The sequence below is a fragment of the Motacilla alba genome, chromosome 9 (assembly GCF_015832195.1).
Source record: "Motacilla alba alba isolate MOTALB_02 chromosome 9, Motacilla_alba_V1.0_pri, whole genome shotgun sequence".
NCBI lineage: Eukaryota > Metazoa > Chordata > Aves > Passeriformes > Motacillidae > Motacilla > Motacilla alba.
In genome coordinates this window covers 4839163-4859722 of record NC_052024.1, presented here as the reverse complement: position 1 = coordinate 4859722, position 20560 = coordinate 4839163, and the positions used below count along the sequence as shown (strand labels likewise).

Sequence of the window (20560 nt, the reverse complement as noted above, 5' to 3'; positions counted from 1 at the left end):
CTGCTTCCAGAAGTCCTCACACACCCACCGGATTACAGATGATGGAGAAGAGGAATGCCTTATACCAATTAATTCCTAAAGTGTAATTAACATCTGGGCCTGCTCCTTGTGATCCCCAGCTGCTAATGAAGCATGGCACCGCTTTAATTCCTGCTATGCTGCACCATCTTCTCATTAAATCCAGGAGCAGGTTCCATCACATTTCCCTTAGAGGGAAAAAGGGAAAGACAGAGAAATGGAGCAGGATTTGTCTCAATGAAATATGATAGATTAGAGTTTGCCGGATAAAGAAAGTAGGGATGGGGGAGGGCATGGAATGGGAAATTTTGTAGGTGTGTGCACACGGGCATCTGGAAATTCTCTCTCCCCATGACCTCCTTACACCCCATCCATCAGCCTGGGGTTGGCTTATTCCAAGCAGCAGAGCCTTTGCTCGTGTCTAACAGGCCCACCGGACACAATCTGCATGCCAATTACTGGAGCAGACCCCCTGATACTGGAGAATGGAAATTAGCTGTCAAGGAAAACCCGGCATCAGCACGGCTGGGCTCGCACTGCTGCGCTCCCCGCTCATCTCCACGGGCGCCCTGCTCCGCCGTGGCAAGGGAAAAACGGAAAAAGTCATCTGGAATAAGAATAAAATAAAAACTAATGGTAAAAAAAAGCACCCAAGTAGCTGTTTATTGTTGTTTGTGTCGGTTGCAAACGTTGAGGACACAACGTTCACCCAAGGGCAAGAGCCTGGAGGACAAGGAGAAGGGGGGAAGAGTTGGGCTAATTGGGTTTTTAAAGTGGGGAGATTAGCATTGAAAGGGAAGGACATGGGAAAATGTTACCTTAAGGGCAAACCAGATCCAGGTCTGGCTCTTCCAATGCTCCGGGGTGAATGCATAGCAGCAGCCACAGAGCTGGAGCATCCCAAACCCATCCAGTGCAGGGCATGTGGGATGGGGACAGGGGGACATTCCCCAAAATCAGGGTGGGAGGTGGCTAGAAATGCACTGTGTGGAGCTCACCTACCTACAGATTTTCCATCCACAACAGAGACAGCAACAGGCTCACTGTCAAAAAAAAAAAAAACAAACAACCAGGAGCCAGGCTGTGCTCAAGCTGCTGCCCTCGGAGAGCTTTGCCAGGAGCCAGGGGGAAAAGGGGAGCTGGAGCTGAGGGCTGGTTGGTCCTGGAGAAATATTATGGGGAAAACTACAGTGAAACCCGACTGTGTTGCTGGATCATCTGGGTCCTGCTGATCCATGATGGAGAGGAGTGGAGGAGGGATGGAAATGGGTGAAGATGCATCACCGTTTGCAGGGAAAGGCTGGAATGGGGCAGAGTGCTAAGGGAGAGGGATGACAGGGAGAGGAGGAAGAGGAAGAAGGGAAAGGCAATTCTTCAGTTCATCTTTGTGCTGGAGGAAGTCCAGGGGGCTGGACTTGGCAGCTCCTTCCCATTCCCCACCGGCAGCAGCTTTCCCAGGAGGCGGCAGCCCCGTGGCTTGACGAGCATCCCTTCCCCTGGCTCCCTGCTCATAATAACCTCATACATCAAGGAGAAGAGCCTGCAGAGCATGGCTGGGAGGGCTCTGCTTCCACCTCCAGCCTCATTGTCCCAAAACCCCTCAGCTCCGTGAGCAAACAGGCTGCAGCTCCCCGGGGTCCCAAGGGGGAGAGTGCCCAGCCATCAGCTATTCCTGCCCAGGGGGCTGTGCCTGGAACCTGTCTCTCTGACAGCACTGGGCAAAATGGGATGTTCCTGGTGGCAAACTGGGCTAACTGGGAGCTCCCTCTAGTCCCTGTACATCTCAGGTATCCAGGGAGCTCTTCCTGCCCTTCAGCAGCCACCTCCCAGAGGCACTCACTGCCTCTATCCCACACCCAGCCTGCTCTCCTGCTTCCAGCTCCTGGCTCCATGTGGGGCCCAGCCCCAGTTTAAGCAGCAGAATCCCTTGGCTCACACCTCCAGGGGACATCCTGTACCTGACACGCTGGGCTGCCAGGGTCCCCAGCATTCCCTAAGGAGATTATGGCTGTCCCCCTCCTGCTCCATCTGGGATCTCCATTTTTTCCCAGTCCTGTCACCCCGTGCATCACGAGAAGCACAAACTCCTCCAGTACCAGGACAGCAGCTGCCTGCTCAGGGTGTCCAGGAGGACACATGGCACTCACAAAAACCTCATCCCTTCTCCCAAGCCACCATGGAGCAGCAACAGAGCAGGCAGGGACTCCACAGGGACATGACAGAGCGAGCCACCCGCAGCCACCACCGAAAACTGGAACCCAGGGATGCACGGTGCCACCACTCCACCGGGATGGCCGAACACTGGAGCACAAACTGCAGCTTGGGGATGGCTTTTTCCTAAAGGATCAGAGGGGCAGGGGATGGGGAAGGGGGTGACAGTGAGGCAGAAAAGGCTCCGCTGCACCCCAGCTCCCCAAGGCAGGACACGTCGCACGCAAATCCCGGGAATAAGCAGGACAAGGCGGAGCTGAGCGACTCAGTTGCTTTATTGGGGGGGTGTGGCAGCCCTCCACGGGGCTGGCTCACTCGGAGATGCTGCGGAAGGACTGGACGGCGGGGCTGGCCGCGCCCCACTCCACGGGCTTGCGGTACTCCCCCTTGGGCAGCACGTACTGCCGGCCCCGGTAGTTGGGATGCTCGTAGAACACCCAGACGCCCTCCAGCACCCTGCAGGCGTGCACCTCACGCATGTGCCACTCCTCCATGATGGAGGGGCAGTCTTCGGTGGCTTCGAACATCTGCCCGCCAAAATCTCCCTTCTCAAACACCTGGATGTGGCCTCGGCCTCCACTTGGCTAGAAGGGAAAAAAAAAAGAAAAAAAAAAAAAAGGTGGGGGGGAGGGAGAGAAAATCAGAGTCATGGAAAGGTTTGGGTTGGAAGGGATTTAAAGATGATCCAGTTCTGCCTCCCTGCCGTGGGTGGGCACATGTCCCACTATCCCAGGTTCCTCCAAGCCCCATCCAACCTGGCCTTGGACACTTCCAGGGATGGTGCAGCCACAGCTGCTCTGGGTTACTTCACCGGCAACCGGAGCACCGGATGGAGGCACTGACCTCCCAGCTCTGACATGGGGGCTGAGTTTGGGCACAGCCAGACTCAAATCAGGTACCAACCACCCCCAGCACAGCAGGACGGGGCTGAAATGTCACCTCAGCCTCCAAAAGCACAGGGAGAAGCAGCTGGGGTAAATTTTAACAGAGCATCACATGCAGAACAGGGATAACCTTGAGTCAGCAGCGCTGATCTGGCTATCCTGGGCAGCCTTGAACCCCTCAGTGCTCCTCGTGAGCATCAGAGAGCCAGAGCCCCTCCAGTCCCCTCTCCTCCGGGCGGAGAGGGGTTTAATGAGCTGCTGACCCCCCACGGCGGGGCCGTGTTGCTGCGGAGGCAGCCCTGGTTCCCACCGGGATTGGAAGAGCTCCTTGCCCGAAGGCACCGCGGCAGCGCCTGATCTGCAGCTGCTTGGACACCTCTTCTCCCGCCTCCCAGCCCGCTCCCTCCTTGCCAGCCCCCTCCTTGCCAGTCCCAGCCGAGCTCTGCGGGCTCTCGGGGTCTCCCCAGGGCAGGGGAAAGCCAGGACCAGGTGGATATGAAGGATAAAGCTCAGCATTTCATCCTGGTGGAGGAAGTTGTGCTGCTTTTACATCTCACACATGTTTTGGCTCCATGTCTTAAGCTAGATCAGTGCTCTGAACCGCCTGGAAACTCTCCTTGCCCCATGCAAAGGGATTTAGACCCAGCTTAAAGCCAAACAGGCTCAGAGGGGCATTAGACTCCTAGGCAGAAAAGCAAAACCCGTTCTCAGTTGTAAGAATTCAGTGGGAATTCACAGCCGTGCTCCAAGTCAGCAACCCCTGGATCACCAGAGTCTGCCCCACTACTGGAAAACCTCAGCAGCAGCAGCACCAATCCACACTTCATCCACAATCCCAGTTTTAAAGGATGCTCCTGCCCATAGGCTTCCCAAAAGGATCATTCCCTCTGTTCCTTTCTCCCCATCATCAGTTAGGAGGGGATGAGCACACCTCCCGTGCTCTCCTCACACCAGGAGGCACCAGGCTGCTGGGCACTCCAGGGCTGGTCTGCTGGGTCTGCTGGGCTTGGTCTCTCCACACCCAGAGGGGTTTGGTGACACGGATTCTGTTCCCTGTATCAGAAAGGAGTCCTGGCTTGCTAGAGAGGAAACTGCCCCTCATTCCAAATGTTCCTGCAAAATCTGCATTGCACCGTTACGGGCCTTGAGCCTGTTGGGTCAGTTGGTGACACATCAGGGAAAAGGCAAGAAGCAAACTTTGGAGCAGCCTGCCTGGACACTGAAATCCCTAAAGGAACGTGCTGATGAAACTACACTGCTGCTCCTAGGCAAACTCACCCACACTCAAAGGGATCTGCCTTTTCCCACTGCAATCCAGAGCGGGAGACACTCACCTTCTCCCCGCACCAAACACCTTCCCCGAGTGGGACCATGGGAGCAAACCCCCTGCAGCCACCCCCTCTGTGGCTCCCCAGGAGGATGGACACCACATTCCCCCAGATGAAACCCTCTGACAATGGGAGTAAATGGCAGCGTGCCCCGGGAAGGGGTGACACCTACGATCTGGATGTACTTGCAGGAGCCCAGGCGGTCGTTGAGGCCCATCCAGTGGTGGTAGTCGGGGTACTCGCCGTGGGTCAGCACGTACATGTTCCCAGCATAGTTGGGCCTCTCGTAGGCCACCCAGGTGCCTCCGTCCACGCGGATGGAGTTGCAGCGGCTCAGGTAGGTGTGGAAATCGGGGCAGTCGCTGTCGCACTCGTAGTAACGGCCCATGAAGTTCTTGTCTTCATAGAAGGTGACCTGAAACGAGCAGAGGAGGGAGTGTGGAGAGGTTCCTCATCCAGCACATCTCCATATTCCAGCCACATCATGGCAGGAAATACCTGAAAGCAGAGCCCTTGAGATATCAGAAATCATCAGGCCCAGCCATGGAACAGGACCAGCTGTTCAGTCAGTCAGACTAATCCACCGGCCTGGCACCAATGCCTCCAGCTGCCACCAGTGTCCGGCCCTTCCCAGACCTTTGTTCTGTCCCAGTCCAACACAACATTCCCACAGAGAAGTCCCTGTCCTTTTTCCAGCAAAACACCATCAAAGCAATTCCCTCCCGCCTTCTCTAGATCAGGAGTTACTGAATTATGGCCGGAGAGCTGTGAGAAGTCAATGGAATGTATGAAGCAGGTTTCTGGGGACATGGGTGGGTCTGGCAGCACTGAGTTAGCAGTTGGACTTGGTGCCTTTAGAGGGCTTTTCTACCTTAACAATTCCATTATTTCCTTTATACTGACTTACAAAGTGTTTGCAGTGAGATCTTTACTGATAAGGGGGTGAAGAAGTCTCTTTCCTCCCAGGTCGTGTCTTCCAGCCCATCCTTGCTCCCACTTGAACAACCCAAAATTTCCTTTCTCAAAACTCACTGCCCAAAGCTGGACATCACACAAGCTTTGCCCATGCCAGGAGAAACTAAGGGAGCATTCCATGTGCGTGGTGGGGAGCAGTTTTATGGATATCCAAGGATTGTATTTGCAGTTGGCTCGTTCTGCTTTGGTTGCTGCAAGTCCACGAAACCTCTGACAAATTCACGATCCGTCCCCACATTTCTTTCCCAAGAGCTGCTCTATAGCCTGGCTGCTGACCCCAAAGCACTTTATCCTTGATCACAACCTGGCTTGAGATGATCTTGGGAGCTGATGAGCAAATCCCATTCCTCTCACCTGAGGCATCACCCACCCAGCCAGCCCTGGAGAGGAGACACAGTTTTCTTCAAAAATCCCTTCATGGAAATATTGCCAAGCCCTAGACCAGACCAGTCCTTTCTCCAGCCCCATTTTTAGATCCTTCCAGGTAACAATTACCCATCAAACGTTGCTCTTCTCCAAGAGGATTCCCAAACTATCACATCTGTCTTGACTACATCCCTTGCTTGCTCACAACACCAGATGGTCTAGAGAGAATCTTTCTGGCCACACTTGACATGCAGTGCTCCACAATCCGTTTTTCCCATGTTTTTTTTCCATAGTTTCAGTATTAAGACACACCCCCAGCTGCAGTACTTCACCTACAGTGCTTTGGCTACTGGTATCGATGTAACCTCCCTGCTCCTAAAAAATCATTCATTGTCAGTGTTTCAACCCAAATCCAAGACAAGTCTCTCACTTTTTATTTTTAATAATTTGTTTTGTGCTAAAAATTAAATTAGCAGAGTTTTCCTGGAGCTAGTTGGTCGGCGTGTCCCACCAGCCTGACCAAGGGATTTGGGAAGTCAGACTAATCATGCCAGAGGATTCATGCTTTTGATTTTGTGGCCTGTTACTGGATATTTGTTAGCATAATGCTATTTTCCTCTTCATTTCAAGGGCTGATTTGCCATCACAAAGGAGTTGGTGCACACAAAACAACCTGTCCCCTAACATCCTGAGCAAGATCTTCCCACCTTCAGTGGAGAGCTGGGAATCACTCTGACCTTTCCAGCAGTGAATAAAGGCTGTGAAAGGAGTGCACTGAAATGCCCAGCTCCTGTTTTCCCACTCTTGGGCAGTTAACCACACTGGCCAGGTCTTCTTGGCCACAACCCACTGCCCTTTCCAGATCCTGCTTCTGGATCATTGTCCCTAAAGGTATCACCCAAAAAATCTGCCAGCCTGACCCAAAGGCAACACCGAAAGCTCTGCTCGCTGGGTTTGGCAGTCATGCATCACCAGTCACCCTCTTCTTGAAGCCACTGGTCAAGGAAGGCACAGCACTCCTGCAAAACCCTCTGCAGGGATTCATTTATTCCCAGTTCGGCATTATCCTCTGCTGGGATGGCTGATCCCTCTCTCCAGCATCTGTCCCCAAGCTCTGATCCTGTCCCACTCCTGTCCAACAAGGTTGATGAGGAACTCTGCCCAATGTGGATCTGCTTTCTGGGCAGAGGGAACCTGGAAGAGTTCAAGGCCAGGATGGATGGAGCTTGCAGCATCCTGAGATAGTGGAAGGCGTCCCTGCCCATGGAAAGGGGTGGAACTGGATGGGCTTTAAAGTCCTTTCCAACCCAAGCTATTCTGGGATTCAGTGATGACTTCCCCACCCAGCCTAACACAACCAAGCTGGAGCCTGGCAACGCTTCCTGATGTTTCCAGGGGGGCATTTCCCCTGTAAAACCACAAAGCCAAAGAAATCCAAAGACACATTAAGGATATGGTTGTTCCTGCAAAACTGTGTCCAAGCAACGTGCTGCTCCTTGATTTAATTTCAGAATTTAAGGGATCCTGCCCACCCATTCTCCAGCACAGCCCTTCAGACACACCCTCAGCTCGTTTCAGACCTTTGCTTCCCAGCTTTCCTGCATGGATTCAAGCACCAACAGAGCAGCTTGATGTTTTCACCCACAGAGTAATTACAGGTGAATTAGATTCCAGTTCCAGATTTGCAGCTTTGTTTCTGTCCCTTCTCACTTGCAGGGAAATCATCTTCCTTCAACCAAACCCTGCAGGAGCTCTGCTCCCAGCACCCCCCTGTTAACCCCTCCGTGCCCAGACCTTGCCTTTGGGGGTTACCAGGCACATACCACATTTGCCGGAGCAGATCTTGCTTGCAGGAATGTAAAACACTCACTTTGGTCACCTCACCTGAGTTATCACATATTTCTTTTCAACAGTAGCTTAGCTAGAAGGAAACTCATAAAAAATATCCAGGAGTGCCTCCTCTGTCAGCAGTGATCCCTTTCCAGGGCAGATCACTCACCGGGGCTGTGAGAAATGGTGTTTAATTCCCTATTTTGCCCTTTTCTTCTCCCTGGAATGTGCTAAACAAGCACAGCATACAGAAATAGGAGATAACTCCTCCTGGCCATCTTGCTGCTCCCAGCAGCACATATTCCATTAATTCCCCGTGGTACACTCCAAGGGACATGGCTTTCGGCAGGGGAAAGGCAGAAAGTGCTCAAGGCTTTCCAAGCTGGCAGGAGACTCAAGGATGGAGCAGCTGCAGTTCCCCAGCACCTTTTTTAGGCTCAGGTACAGAAAGTTTGCACCCTGGGATCCAGGAGCCACCAGCACACCCTCCTCGGCTTCCCAGCCCAACAGCCCAAGCCCTGAGAGCCACAGAGCCAAAGGACACAGAAAAGCCAGGGCCAGATCTCCCATGGCATTGCCCAGTGCCTCCCAACCCACCGTGCTTCCAATGCCCCTTAGCTCTCACATCTCCACAGGCTGAAAGGAATCCAGACCAAAAGCTAAACTCAGATGAAGCTCTTCCTGCAGCCTCCTAACAGTGTTTGGCATTCCACAGGGAGCACTGGCCCAAGTCCTCACCCTCCTTTCCTTTCCCAGCAGATTCTCCCTGCCCACTCCCAGACCCAGTACAAGTGCTGTGGGATCAGCCAGCTCAGCTCTGCTAAACCCAAGCCTGAGGAGCTGGATCCCCACCTGAGATGTCACTCCAGCTGAAGCTGAGCTTCCCAACTTACCTCCTTCTCTGATTTCAGTTCATCCCTGCCAATTGCACCGAATCCCAAGGCCGGTGTGCATCCCTCAGGGAGCACGAGTCCCTTCAGTGCCATGGCCATCCATGCAGCCTTTCTGTCCCAGCACACCCTCTGCTCCACCATGGAAAAGGGATGTGGCAGCCCTGCTGGTGCTGGCAGTCAGGCTCTCTCCGAGGGAGCCTTCCATGAGACCCCACTCTGCAAGCACAGTGATTCCCAGCTGGCACAGCCCCCTACAGCCCCAGTTCCCAAGGCATCAGACCCTGCTGGTTTAGAACCATTTCAAAATGCCTCTCACCAGTCACTGCACTCGACTCCATCCTCTGGCAAAGCCCCACCTAGAGGAACCAGCTAGAGCCTGGGAAAATACTTGGGAGGGCTCAGCTCCAGCTTCCTTCCACGTGAGGAGGGATTTCAAGCATCTCCCCCTGCCCACATGCTGACAGAGGGGGAAGCTGTCAGCAGAACAAAAAAAAAAAACAAAGTTTCTCCACAATTCATCCCTGCGAAATTCTGCACTTTTAGCCAAAATCAAGAATACACTGCAAACAAACTTACCTTGGTTCCAGCTCTGGACATTTTCCGTTCCAGCCAAGCTCCCCTGTGCCGGAGGAACGTCAGCAGCTGTTACAAACAGCCAGGATCTGAGGTGCCCTTTTTATAACGGGCTTGTTTTAAACCAGACAGCCGCTTTGTCATGAGAATAGGATCCAAAAATTGAGTCAGTGATTCTGAGGCTATAGCCGATTTCCAGAAAAGCAAACAGGATTATGGAATAAAGGAAGGCTTCGCCATCCTCCCTTTGTTACCATTTGCTGAGTCAGAACACCAAAACTCTGCCAAATGCACTCAAAACACGCAGCCCCCTGCCAAGGACGGGTGGTAATTTGGCTGCTCCCTCCCTTCCAAGCTTGTTAAACAAGAAGGAATCCTCGCTGGCTCTTAGAGACCCACCCCATTTGTAAGGAGGGCACATGGTATTCATCAGGGAATGTTCTGGTGCAGTGAAGGATGCAGTTAAGGAATGACTGAAGGATGCAGTTAAGGAATGACAAACAAGCGCTCAGAGCAGACATCAGAGGATTGCAAAGACCAGCTCTGCATTGAAAGCTCTCAATGGAGACATCTGTGCAGCAAAGAGGCTGCAGACTTTCCTGGGACACCCTCAGCTGGAGCCACACCACTCCAAATACCTCCTGAGGGAAACAAGGCTGTGTGGCCACCTCCCCACTCCCCACAAAGTGAGTGATTTCACACATCAAACGATGCCCAGATTTCTTTTGTCTCTGCAAGTGTCACAAATTCAACCCCAACACCAGCCCAGCACCTGAGGCTGGAGGAGTTTTCCCTTCAGCCACACTCCGGCCCTGGGAGCGGGGAGGCCGAGGATCACTGGCTTCCACAGCCACCCCCCCGCCAGAGCATTATGAAAAACCACCTCTGCAGCTATTCAGTGCCCCAGCCCAAAGGCTTAGTGAGACAAAGGGACACGAATTTGGCACAGCAGTGCCCGAAACACGCAGCCCCTCTTTCAAATCTGTCAGGACAAGCACTCTCGCAACAGCAGCTCTGTAAATGCAGGCAGATGGGAGAGCCTGGGGCACACACAATCAGCAGCTGCTCCTCTTCCCATTTTAGGAGCCTTGAATCACCCAGAGCCGTTGCCCTTTCTGAGGTCACTTGGATTGATTTAGTTTTTAACTCCTGAAGATCACGGTTCAAGCGCAAGCTGGGTTCTATCAGCAGGTTCACAGCTCAAAGCTGTGGTCGCTTCACACATCCCTCCTTTAGAGGCTGGTTAAATACAATAAACTCATCTTACATACATAGAATAACTATCATAAACTCACCTTACCTGCCTGCCCAGGAGCCAAGGGGGATCTTCAGAGGAATTCTGAGGCTGTGCACTTGAGAGCACTGTGCCTTCCCCTCACTCTCAGCTTGGATAGCTCTTCCCAAGGCACCAGCAGCTGCTGCCTCCACTCATCCATGCAATGCCTTTGCCTATTTTCCAAGCTTATTTAAGTGCTCAGCTATGAGCACATCTCCCCAAAACACATCCCACCAGCACATGAGAATGGTGCTTATTCAAGCTGATAATCTTTATGAAAATTATGAGAGATAGGAATAGGGCTTGTATCAAAACTTTGTGCCAGGGCACCCTTCAAAACCTTCAGCAGGAGTTTTACTTTCAGCCTGGCAGGACTACATTCTTTTTTTTGCCCCACTTTCCCCATAAATTAGCAGTTTCTCTCTCTGGCAGGTTCACATTGCATTAAGATAAAAGATGCTGTGTCCCCCCAAGACCAACTGCACAGGTAAAACCCCTTCCCCAGGACATGTGCCAGGTTTATCCAACAAATCTGGTTTATTGACATTTGTCAAAACTATGCAACCATATACAAAAATTAATTTTCAAAAGTGCCATCTTCATATTAAAAAAAAAGCAACTATTTGATTTCATTCATTAAAAATTTAAACATTCTGTTTCACATTTTTAAAAACAGCACCACTGGTTTGTACCATGAGGATGCAGGTGATGCCCAGGGCCTGCATCCAGCTTTGTCCCAGGAAACCTGGTGTGCTGGACACCATGGACACTAACTGCTGTGACAGCTCTGCAACAAGGCACACTTCATCTTCCCCCAGTGCCAGGCACCTTTCAGTCACCAAAAGGATGGCTACAGCACATTCCTGGGAAAGCAGCAATGCTCAGGAATCCTACAGCAGCCAGGCAGTCCCATCCACACCAGGGCTGCGTGTCAGATCCAGTGGGTGCAGGTGGGATGGCACAAAGTCCTAATGAGAACTGGGCTGAGTGGATTACTGGCTGTTCTCAGAGCTCTGGAACAAAATAAAAGGAGACAATTTTACTTCTAACACCAGCAAAAAACAAAAAAAACAAAAAAGTAATTCAAAGGCTAAATCAAAAATAAAACAATTTTCTAATGGTTCTAATTTTCTAATTGCAGAAGAGCACAATAAGGGCAGGTCTCCACCTCCTAAACCACTTCTGCTTGGGAAGAGTAAGTGAGAATTATCCAAAGTCTTATTGTAAGAATTACTCAAAGTCTTATTGAAAGAGCAACCCAAAGTCTCACTCAACTCTTTAGCAAAAAGTGAGATGGGTAGACATCAATACCCAGAGTTTCTTTGAAAAAAAGAGCCATTCCAATCAGTTTTATATCACATTATGTGCAATGTGCCCATCTGCCTTACAGATGCCTCCAACAAATCAAACTTGGCAACAAGGCCATGCTGAGGACACGGATTTCAGCTGAGAATGGGTTTTGACAGGAAAGTAAGAACTAATCCCAAATGCCAGGCTCTTGTGAGAACATTCCCTCAGACTCCTGCTTCTCCTACCTCAGCCTTGGCTGTGCACACCAACATGGGACAATTCTTGGAGGAAGAGAAGAAGCAAGAGAAGAAGGCCTTTCACTCACCTGCCTTTCCTTCTGCTGCCCAGGAATGTTAGCCTGCCCAGGAATGTTATCCTGCTGCCTGCTTGGAGCCCAGGGCAGGAGGGACCAGGCTGTCCAGCTGCTGCCTGTTCCCCGTCTGAACCAGCCACTCATAGAACTTGTTTTCCACCACAGTCTGGAATTGTCTCCTCTGATCCCTGAAACAGACACAGCAGCATGGAAATATGGAAAAAAAAAGCACATTTATTCACTGTATTATACTTCTACAACATCTTCACTATCCAAACAAGCCTCCAGATGTATCAGGAAGAAGCAGGCTTGGTTCCTGAAGCTTGCAGAGACAACCAGAAAAGGTTTTTACTGAGTGAATGTGATGATAATGAACCCCAAAGGCAGAACCTGGTGGAGTTGGAGAAGTCATACAAAACTCCCCATCTCACCACCACAACCACCCTGCTCCAGGGCTGCCTCCACTTTCCCCTCAGGGCACAGCTGAAAAGGGAGAAAACTAAGATTAGCAACCAGTGCTTAAGCACTAAGGACACGAAATTCTGTTCTGACAGCATCAGAGAGGATGGAGATCAGGGAAAAAATGCACTATAAACACACCTCACATCAATTTCTGTTTGGGGTGGTTTTGGCAAGCCTAACAGGGTGAGCCGCTCAGCTCAGGCTAACTGGCACTGGTCAGATGCCCAAAAGCATCTCCAGAACAGCATCCCGGCCCTCTGGGATCAGCTCACATCTGGAGTTTCTTAAGCCAAAGGTGGCACAGGTGTTGAGTAGCTCCCGATAGACTTTTTCAAGGAGTTTACACAATTCATTTCTGAACACCGATGAAACACGAACACTTTTCAATATTCTGGAGATTTTATGTGGGTTTGCTTTGAACCAATTCCTAATTTGATGTGCTGACCCCACTATGTACCAGGAAAAGCAGGAAACCAGCTCCAAAGGAGACCACAAAGGTGATCAGAAGGATGGAGCACCCCTCCTCTAAGGAAAGGATGGGAGATTTGGGATTGCTCAGCCTGGAGAAGAGAAACTTCAGGGTGAAATCACTGTGGCCTTCCAGTGCCTGAAGGAGCTACAAGAAACACGGAGAGAGACTCTTCACAAGAGCCTGAAGCAACAGCACAAGGGGGAATGGCTTCCCACTGCCAGAAGACAGGGTCAGATGGGATACTGGGAAGGGATTCCTCCCTGTGAGGGTGGGGAGGCCCTGGCACAGGGTGCCCAGAGCAGCTGTGACTGCCCCTGGATCCCTGGAAGTGTCCCAGGCCAGGTTGGACAGGGCTTGGAGCAGCCTGGGCTAGTGGGAGGTGTCCCTGCCCATGGCAGGGGGTGGAATCTGGTTGAGTTTTTAAGGTCCCTTTCAATTCAGGCCATTCTATTTTGTTTTGTCCCACTCACCCTCAGACAGGCTCCATGTACCCACACCCTTTTTTCAAGTTAAGGCTGCTGTCTGTATGTTCTCCTCCATTTGAGCCATTCCCCACAAAGCAGGGTTTTGAAACACAAACTAACCCAAATTCCTCCCCAGTGAACACAAAGGCAGTCACTTCTTTCTTCCCTTGTGGATTTATCTTCTCCAAGAGCTTTTTCTCTACCTTGATCTGCTACTGACCCTGAAAGACTTTCTGTCTGATACGCTCAGAAAAATGAATAAACAGGATTTTATGCTTTTGCAAGTTGTTCCTCAAGCTGTCTTCTTGGTCCTGTCTTACGGGGGTTTTACTTTCAGCCTGGCAGGATTTACATTCTTTTTTTGCCCCACTTTCCTCAATCAGACAACTTCAACTTCTTGAAAGATGTCTTCTTATTTCTAACACTCTCTTTCACCTCCCCGCTCGAGCACAGCAGCTTTTTTCTTTCTACAAGCCTGATATCCTGTTTGCTCTAAGCTGCCTACTTGTCTCCCTTCTTGTTTCCCTGCCTGCAGGAGACAACAGACATTTTCCACTGTCAGCTGCCCACTTTCTTTTCAACAAGCCTCTAAACTTGCCAGAGTTTCCCCCCTTTTATGGAATAAGCAGCGAGCTCTTGCCTCCTGTGACTGCAGCTGACGATGGCAAATCTAAGCACATCATCCCCATTTCCTCACATTTCTTTCACAGGAAGGTTCTGACAGGCCAAACTCCTTCCCAAAACTGTGGAGGGAAGAAGCAGCAGCCCAGGAAGAACGACAGTTGTTTGAAATGGGGTTTTATCCCCATTCTGTGCTTGCCAAGGAAGCTGGGCAGAGGATTCCATGTGATCTGCTCCAGAGGAATTTCAAAGCTACTGCCCAAGGGGATCTGCTACGATCATGCACATGCACATTCCCAGCTCACCTCAGCAAGGGCTGGGACAGCCATGTACAGCTCCAATCCCAAGGGGAAGGCTGGGCTGAGGAACCCCAGGCAGCTCAGGGTGCACACCCAGCCCTGGCCCAATCCACTGCCAGGGTGGATCCCTCACCTCAGCAGCATCTGGGGCTGCCTTTCCTGGAGCCTCACAAGCTGGGAAAATGCAACCATGAGAAAGCCCTTCCTCAGGAGCAGCGTGGCTGAGGGAGGGGACTGTCCCCCTTCACTCCACTTGGTGAGGCCCCACCTGCAGAGCTGCCTTCAGCTCTGGGATACCCAGCGTAACAAGGATGTGCTGCTGCTGCTGGAATCCAGAGGAGGCCACGGAGGTGTTCCAGGGGCTGAAGCCAGGCTGGGAGAGCTGGGGGTGTTCAGCTGGAGAACAGAAGGCTCCAGGGAGGCATCACAGCACCTTCCAGTGCCTAAAGGGGCTCCAGGAGAGCTGGAGAGGGACTTTGGACAAGGGGCTGGAGTGACAGGACATAGGGGAATGGCTTCCCACTGCCAGAGGGCAGGGCTAGATGGGGTATTGGGAAGAAATTCTTCCCTGGGAGGGTGCTAAGGCCCTGGCACAGGTTGCCCAGAGAAGCTGTGGCTGCCCCTGGATCCCCAGACTGTTCAAGGCCAGGTTGGACGGGGCTTGGAGCAACCTGGGATAGTGGAAGGTGTTCCACAGCAGGGGGTGGAACAGGATGAGCTTTAAAGTCCCTTCCAACCCAAGGCATTTTGGGATTCTACAACTCTGAGCATTAGTCTTCCCACACCACCAAGCAGAACCCAGGATTGCTAATTACTAATGCTCTCGGACTGGCCTGTAAGACATGGCTCACACAACCCAAGCCATCCTTCAAGGATTTCTGTGGAACCCCATCAAACAACCCTCTGTCCACGCGGCCGAGCTCTGCCCTCCCTGGGGGGCACTCACCTGGTCAGCCCTGCCTCCTTCACCATGCGCTGCCACACCTGCACCTTCTGCTCCCGCTGCCTCAGCACCTCCCGGTACTCCTGGGGAAGCCCCCCTGGGGTCTCCGTGGTGTCTCCTTCCATCTCAAAGGGAATCACAAAGGTGTAGAACTCTGAGGGGGGCAGCAGCCGGAAGACGCTCGTGTCCCCGCTGTCCCTGCACACCAGCATGGGGCAGTCCCAGTAGTTTGGCAGAGTGGCCAAGCCCACCTGAGCCATGTGGTCTTCCAGCATGGGATAGTGGGTGTGGAAAGGGGCAAAGCTCACCGCCTGGTTGCCCGAGAGGATGAGGGGCTGCGTGGGTGTGAGAGTGTGGAAAGTACAGCCCGTGGTGGACGAAAGGGACAAGCGATGGCAAACCACGATGACCTTGACGTTGTGACAGCTCTGGACGTGGACTGATGTCCCCACAGGGCCCAGGACAAAGGTGCTGTTCCGGCACTTCTCGATGGTGACGGATCTGCCAAGGAAATACAGGACCTTTAGGGCTGGAAGGAGCCTCCATCCAGTCCAAGGAGGGGCTGCCTGCAGCAGGTGACACAGGATCCAGGTGGGTTTGGAATGTCTCCAGAGAGGGACACTCCACCTCTTCCCTGGGCAGTTGTTGCAGTGCTCTGCCACCCTCAGTGGAAGGAAGTTCTTCCTCACGTTGAGGTGAAACTTTTTGTGTTTTAGTTTATGGCCATTGCTCCCTATCCTGTCACTGGCACCACTGAGCAAAGCCTGGCACCACCTGGAGATCTCCGTATGGATTGATGGGACCCCAGCTCAGTCTGGTCTTCTCCAGACTAACCAGGCCTAGCTCCTCCACCCTTCCTTGTCAGGGAGGTGCTCCAGTCCCTTCATCATCTCTGTACCATCCACTGGACCTTCTCAGGAGCTCCTTGCCCCTCCTGAGGAACCCAGACCTGAACACAGCACCCCAGCTGTGTCTCACAGAGCTGAGCAGCAGGGCTGGATCACTCCCTGACCTACTGGGAATGCTCTTCCTAATGCCCCCCAGGATCCCATTGGCCTCCTGGCCCCCAGGACACCCTCATGGTCAGCCAGGAGTCCAGCTGTGTCCCAGGAGAACCCAAGCTCACCGCAGAGGGGACAGGAGGTAAATGAAGGACTCGTTGCAGCGATGGATTCTGACGTGAGCCCCCACCAGAGTGTCCGAGCTCTTGGCCAGGGTCTGCCTGTACACCTGGCTCATGATCACCATGGGGGACACCTCTGGCACCACCCGGGCACTGCAGGCAATCTTGGCTCTCCTGGTTGCTCCTTCCACTGCAAAACAAAGCCCACAGAAGTTCTGGGTGCAGCAATCCCTCAGGAAAATAATCAGCCCCAAAGTTCAAGGATGGTACTTCCCACAGTGGTGACACCACCCCTGATGCCTCCTGGGCAGGTCAGCAGCACGAGGCACCAGAAACTTCAGAAACTGAGAGACACTGAAGGATCAAAACCACTTCAAGATTACTTAGAAGTCAAAGCCTCACACAAGCTCCAGAATCTTCAGTTCCACAAGCCTGCTGCTGAACACAAGACTCAGGACTTAGCAGGAAGATCCTGAGGGTGGGTTTTGAGCAGGAATTGTGTTTTAAAAAGGGAAATGCTCTCTTTAGGACACAATCCTTAAGCCATTCCCCAACCTCCCTAACCCACTGCCCCTCCTGGGGTCCTGCAGTCAGGGAAACAAAACATTGAGTTAAATTCCTTACCCTAAGGTAGAAAGTGCCTTGGCTCTACTGCCATGTCCCTGAAGGAGAGGGGCTGGACTGGAGAGAAGGAAACCTAGACCAGGTCCCACCCCATTGCCAGATCCCTGGTCAGCAACGAGAGTTGAGTTCTCATTTCTGGGTTTTTTTTTTTCCTTAAAATTTTATTTATACTATTTCTCTAGATTTATTTTCCTCTATTTCTAAATTTATTTCTGTATTTCTAATTTTTTCTATTTCTCTTTTTCAATTTCTCTACACTTTTGTAATTCTATTTATTTCTATATTTCTGAATACTTCTGCTTTTGTTTTTCCATACTCATGCTTGCTGCATTTCTGTGTATTTCTATACATTTCTATTTTGCTCACATATTTCCATTCCCCCCCACATCCCAAAATCCCCCCACATTTCTGCCTATCTAACAACACCTTCCCAGCAGTTCTGCCCACCTTGCTGTGCCCACGCGAGCTTCTTCCCAGCCTTGAGGCAGGCAGTCATTCCCAGGGGGTTGGCAGTGAGGCAGGAGCGCAGCCAGCTCTCCAGCTTGGGCAGGGAGAAGGTTCTGGAGCCCTTGGAATACCCATTGTGGCCGTGGCAGGGCTGCCTGAGGGCCAGCTCGTGGAGGGGCCGGACCGTGCCCGAATGGCTGACGGTGCCCTCCAGCAGGAAGCTGAGGGCACACACGGCTTCAAAGGACACCAGGCTGCTGCAGCTGGAATGGGAAGAGGCTGAGAGCTGCTCTGGCTCCAGCAGCAGCTCCAAGATCTCCAACAGGTTGCTCTGCACAAAGGCAAGGTGCTCCTGGTCGTTCCAACTCTGGAGGGGCAGGAAAACACACGATGGGGTGAGTTCTCCAAGCTGAGAAGCTCCAGGGACATCATGTACACAAACCCTTGCTCAGAATCCTTCTGGAAGAAGGAAACCCAGTCAAGCACAGTGCTCATTCCTGCTGCTCTGCTCTCACAAGGCTGGAAAGACACCTCCCCCCAAAAACTCAAAACATTTCATTCCATCTCAAGCACCAAGTATTTGTTCCAGTTCTGGAGGGGCAGGAAAACACACGAGGGGATGAGTTCTCCAAGCTGAGAAGCTCCATGGACATCATGTACACAAACCCTTGCTCAGAATCCTTCTAGAGGAAGGAAACTCAGGCACAGTGCTCATTCCTGCTGCTCTGCTCTCACAAGGCTGGAAAGACACCTCCCCCAAAAAATTCAAAATAAAACATTTCATTCTATCTCAGATACCAAGTATTTGTTCCAGTTCTGGAGGGGCAGGAAAAACACAAGGGGATGAGTTCTCCAAGCTGAGAAGCTCCAGGAACATCATGTACACAAACCCTTGCTCAGAATCCTTCTAGAAGAAGGAAACCCAGTCAAGCACAGTGCTCATTCCTGCTGCTCTGCTCTCACAAGGCTGGAAAGACACCTCCCCCCAAAAACTCAAAACATTTCATTCCATCTCAAGCACCAAGTATTTGTTCCAGTTCTGGAGGGGCAGGAAAACACACGAGGGGATGACTTCTCCAAGCTGAGAAGCTCCATGGACATCATGTACACAAACCCTTGCTCAGAATCCTTCTAGAGGAAGGAAACTCAGGCACAGTGCTCATTCCTGCTGCTCTGCTCTCACAAGGCTGGAAAGACACCTCCCCCCAAAAACTCAAAAAAAATCATTTCATTCCATCTCAGGTTCCAAGTGTTTCCTTCTAGAGAGCAGCACCAGGCTCTTCTACAGTGCCACACAAAGCCAGGCCAGGCTGCTGGCATTCAAAGGGAGGACACAAATCAATAACTGACACTCAAGGTCTTGGAGCTGCTCCACTGGAAAATCCCTGCAGCCAGGATTCAGTGCCAGCACAAAATGCTGAGGGTCATTTCTCCAATGAACCAAACCCTCTGAAAGAATCTTTATTTCAAATTCTAAAGGGCTGCAGCCCAAAAAAAAAGCAGGAGACTGCAATTCTGGCAGAGCTTCATAAAGCTGAGTTTTGCTGAAGGAACGCAGGGCTGTGATGACACCTTATCCTCACCACTTCTGTTCAACATTTCAGGATAAAGTTATCCAGCTCCTATTTTCAATCACTCCAGCTTGCCCCAAGCCACATTTCACCGGCTCATCCTGCTCACAGCAGCACATCTGTGCCAGAATTCAAGAGGCTGGCATGGCCTTACACAGGGCTGCAAACTGTAATCCATTCTCCCACAGAGAGCTGCCCACGGGACACGTCCAACTCACTCCTTCCTAAATACACGGCAGTATTTTAGAAGGAAACAGCATTTCCACGTGGCTGATCTACAGCTGAACAACCAACTCCCCTCCCAGAAACAGAATGTGACACCCCAGAATCCAAACTTCCACTCTGGACCATGGGAAAGGCACTATGAGCATGAGGAGAGCTCCCTGCTTGACTAATGAAGCAAAAAGGCTGTTGCTTCTCAAAAGGAGACTTGCCAAGACTCTCACGGAATATTCAGTTGGCTTTGGACTCCAGGAAAGTCTCATGGAAAACTTTAAAATACGTTTTTATAAACTGTGGCGATCACAACAACTTCACTTCGCTTACCGTGGAACAGGAGTTCTGCAGCTGGAGCTTTGCTCACAGGTGAAACCCTCCCAGGAACAAACCATCCCCTTTCCAAGCCCCCTCAGGGCAGCTCCCCAGAGCGAAGAGGCTCCTGCACACGGACAATCCCAGAGGCACGAGTACCTTATTCCCGCCGGCCGATTTCCCTGTCAGGCTGGGAGACTTGGTCCTGGGGCTGGGCCACTCGTCCCCGAGCAGAGAGCGCCGCAGGGACACGTTGTGGAGCTGCTGCACGTACAGGAAGAGCAGGAACTGCAGCGTGTCCACGGAGAGCTGGAGAGCACGGGAGAGACAGAGAACCGTCAGCCCGGGCCGGGCTCCCCTTTAGGCGGGGTCGGGGCTCCCCCTGCCTTAGGCCGGGCCCGGCCTCTTGCCTTGCTCCGCTCCCGCTCCAGCTCCTCGGCGCTGCCGCAGGCCGCCTCAGCCTCGGCCCAGCGCAGGCGGAGCGGCGGGGCGGGCCCGAGGAGGCCGCGGAAGAGCTCGAAGTAGAGCCAGGCGATGTCGCGGCTCAGCTGCAGCTTCCCGCAGGCGATGTGCCGCCAGCAGGGCCAGCGCAGCCGCGGGAAGCAGCCCTGGTCCGCCCGCGCGCGGGCGTAGGCGGCCGCCTTGCGCAGGTAGTGCGGGCTGAGGCGGGCGGGCGGCGGGGCCGGGAGCGCTCCCACCAGGAACGGCTCCGTGCGCACCCACAGCCGCACCGGCCCCGCCGCCATCGCCGCCGCCGCCGCCGCCACTTCCGGGTTCCGCCGCGGGCACCATAGAGACGGCCCTTCCCCCCCGCCGGGAGCCGCTGCCCATTGGTCGAGACTGCCAGCGAGAGGGCGGGAAAAAGCATTGCGCTCTCTGATTGGCTGTTCGGAAGGAAGTAACCCTGGAGGGGCGGCGGGGCGGGGCCGGCGCCCTCGGCGGCGACGCTCCGGCAGACGATTGGCCGGCGGCGGTGAGGTGTGAGCAGCCCATTGGCTGGCGTCGCGCGGCGGCGCGCTCGGATTGGCTAGCGTGGAACACCCCGC

The 20560-nt window shown here is 52.7% G+C and overlaps 2 protein-coding genes across 5 annotated transcripts; both read right to left on the bottom strand.

Annotated features, from left to right (window-relative positions):
- Positions 1-2484: 2484 nt before the first annotated feature.
- CRYGS (crystallin gamma S) lies at positions 2485-10743 on the bottom strand. Of its 4 annotated transcripts, none has more exons than XM_038146295.1 (3): positions 10374-10743; positions 4614-4856; positions 2485-2813 (listed from the first exon to the last, which is right to left on the bottom strand). In XM_038146295.1, exons 2-3 carry the CDS (start codon positions 4827-4829, stop codon positions 2541-2543), a joined length of 489 nt encoding a protein of 162 aa, XP_038002223.1. In that variant the 5' UTR covers positions 4830-4856; positions 10374-10743; the 3' UTR covers positions 2485-2540. The 4 variants fall into 4 exon arrangements, with proteins under 4 accessions (XP_038002223.1, XP_038002224.1, XP_038002222.1 ...); XM_038146296.1 differs by having other exon boundaries at positions 10379-10743; XM_038146294.1 differs by lacking the exon at positions 10374-10743 and adding an exon at positions 9082-9360.
- Positions 10744-10872: 129 nt separating this feature from the next.
- On the bottom strand, positions 10873-20287 carry TBCCD1 (TBCC domain containing 1). The gene is made up of 7 exons (XM_038146292.1): positions 19925-20287; positions 19674-19823; positions 17413-17779; positions 16345-16531; positions 15222-15719; positions 11970-12145; positions 10873-11367 (listed from the first exon to the last, which is right to left on the bottom strand). The coding sequence occupies exons 1-6, from the start codon at positions 20258-20260 to the stop codon at positions 12016-12018; spliced, it is 1668 nt and encodes a 555-aa protein (XP_038002220.1). The 5' UTR covers positions 20261-20287; the 3' UTR covers positions 10873-11367; positions 11970-12015.
- Positions 20288-20560: the final 273 nt, after the last annotated feature.

Coding starts and splice junctions, on each gene's coding strand:
- CRYGS (XM_038146293.1), bottom strand. CDS start 8,646: ATGGTGGAGCAGAGGGTGTGCTGGGACAGAAAGGCTGCATGGATGGCC. Junction 4,857..8,505: donor AACTGAAATCAGAGAAGGAG/GTAAGTTGGGAA, acceptor TGCTCGTTTCAG/GTCACCTTCTATGAAGACAA. Junction 2,814..4,613: donor CCTGCAAGTACATCCAGATC/GTAGGTGTCACC, acceptor TTTCCCTTCTAG/CCAAGTGGAGGCCGAGGCCA.
- TBCCD1 (XM_038146292.1), bottom strand. CDS start 20,260: ATGGCGGCGGGGCCGGTGCGGCTGTGGGTGCGCACGGAGCCGTTCCTG. Junction 17,780..19,673: donor AATCGGCCGGCGGGAATAAG/GTACTCGTGCCT, acceptor CTGCCCCTCCAG/AGTTGGAACGACCAGGAGCA. Junction 16,532..17,412: donor GCTCGCGTGGGCACAGCAAG/GTGGGCAGAACT, acceptor TTTGTTTTGCAG/TGGAAGGAGCAACCAGGAGA.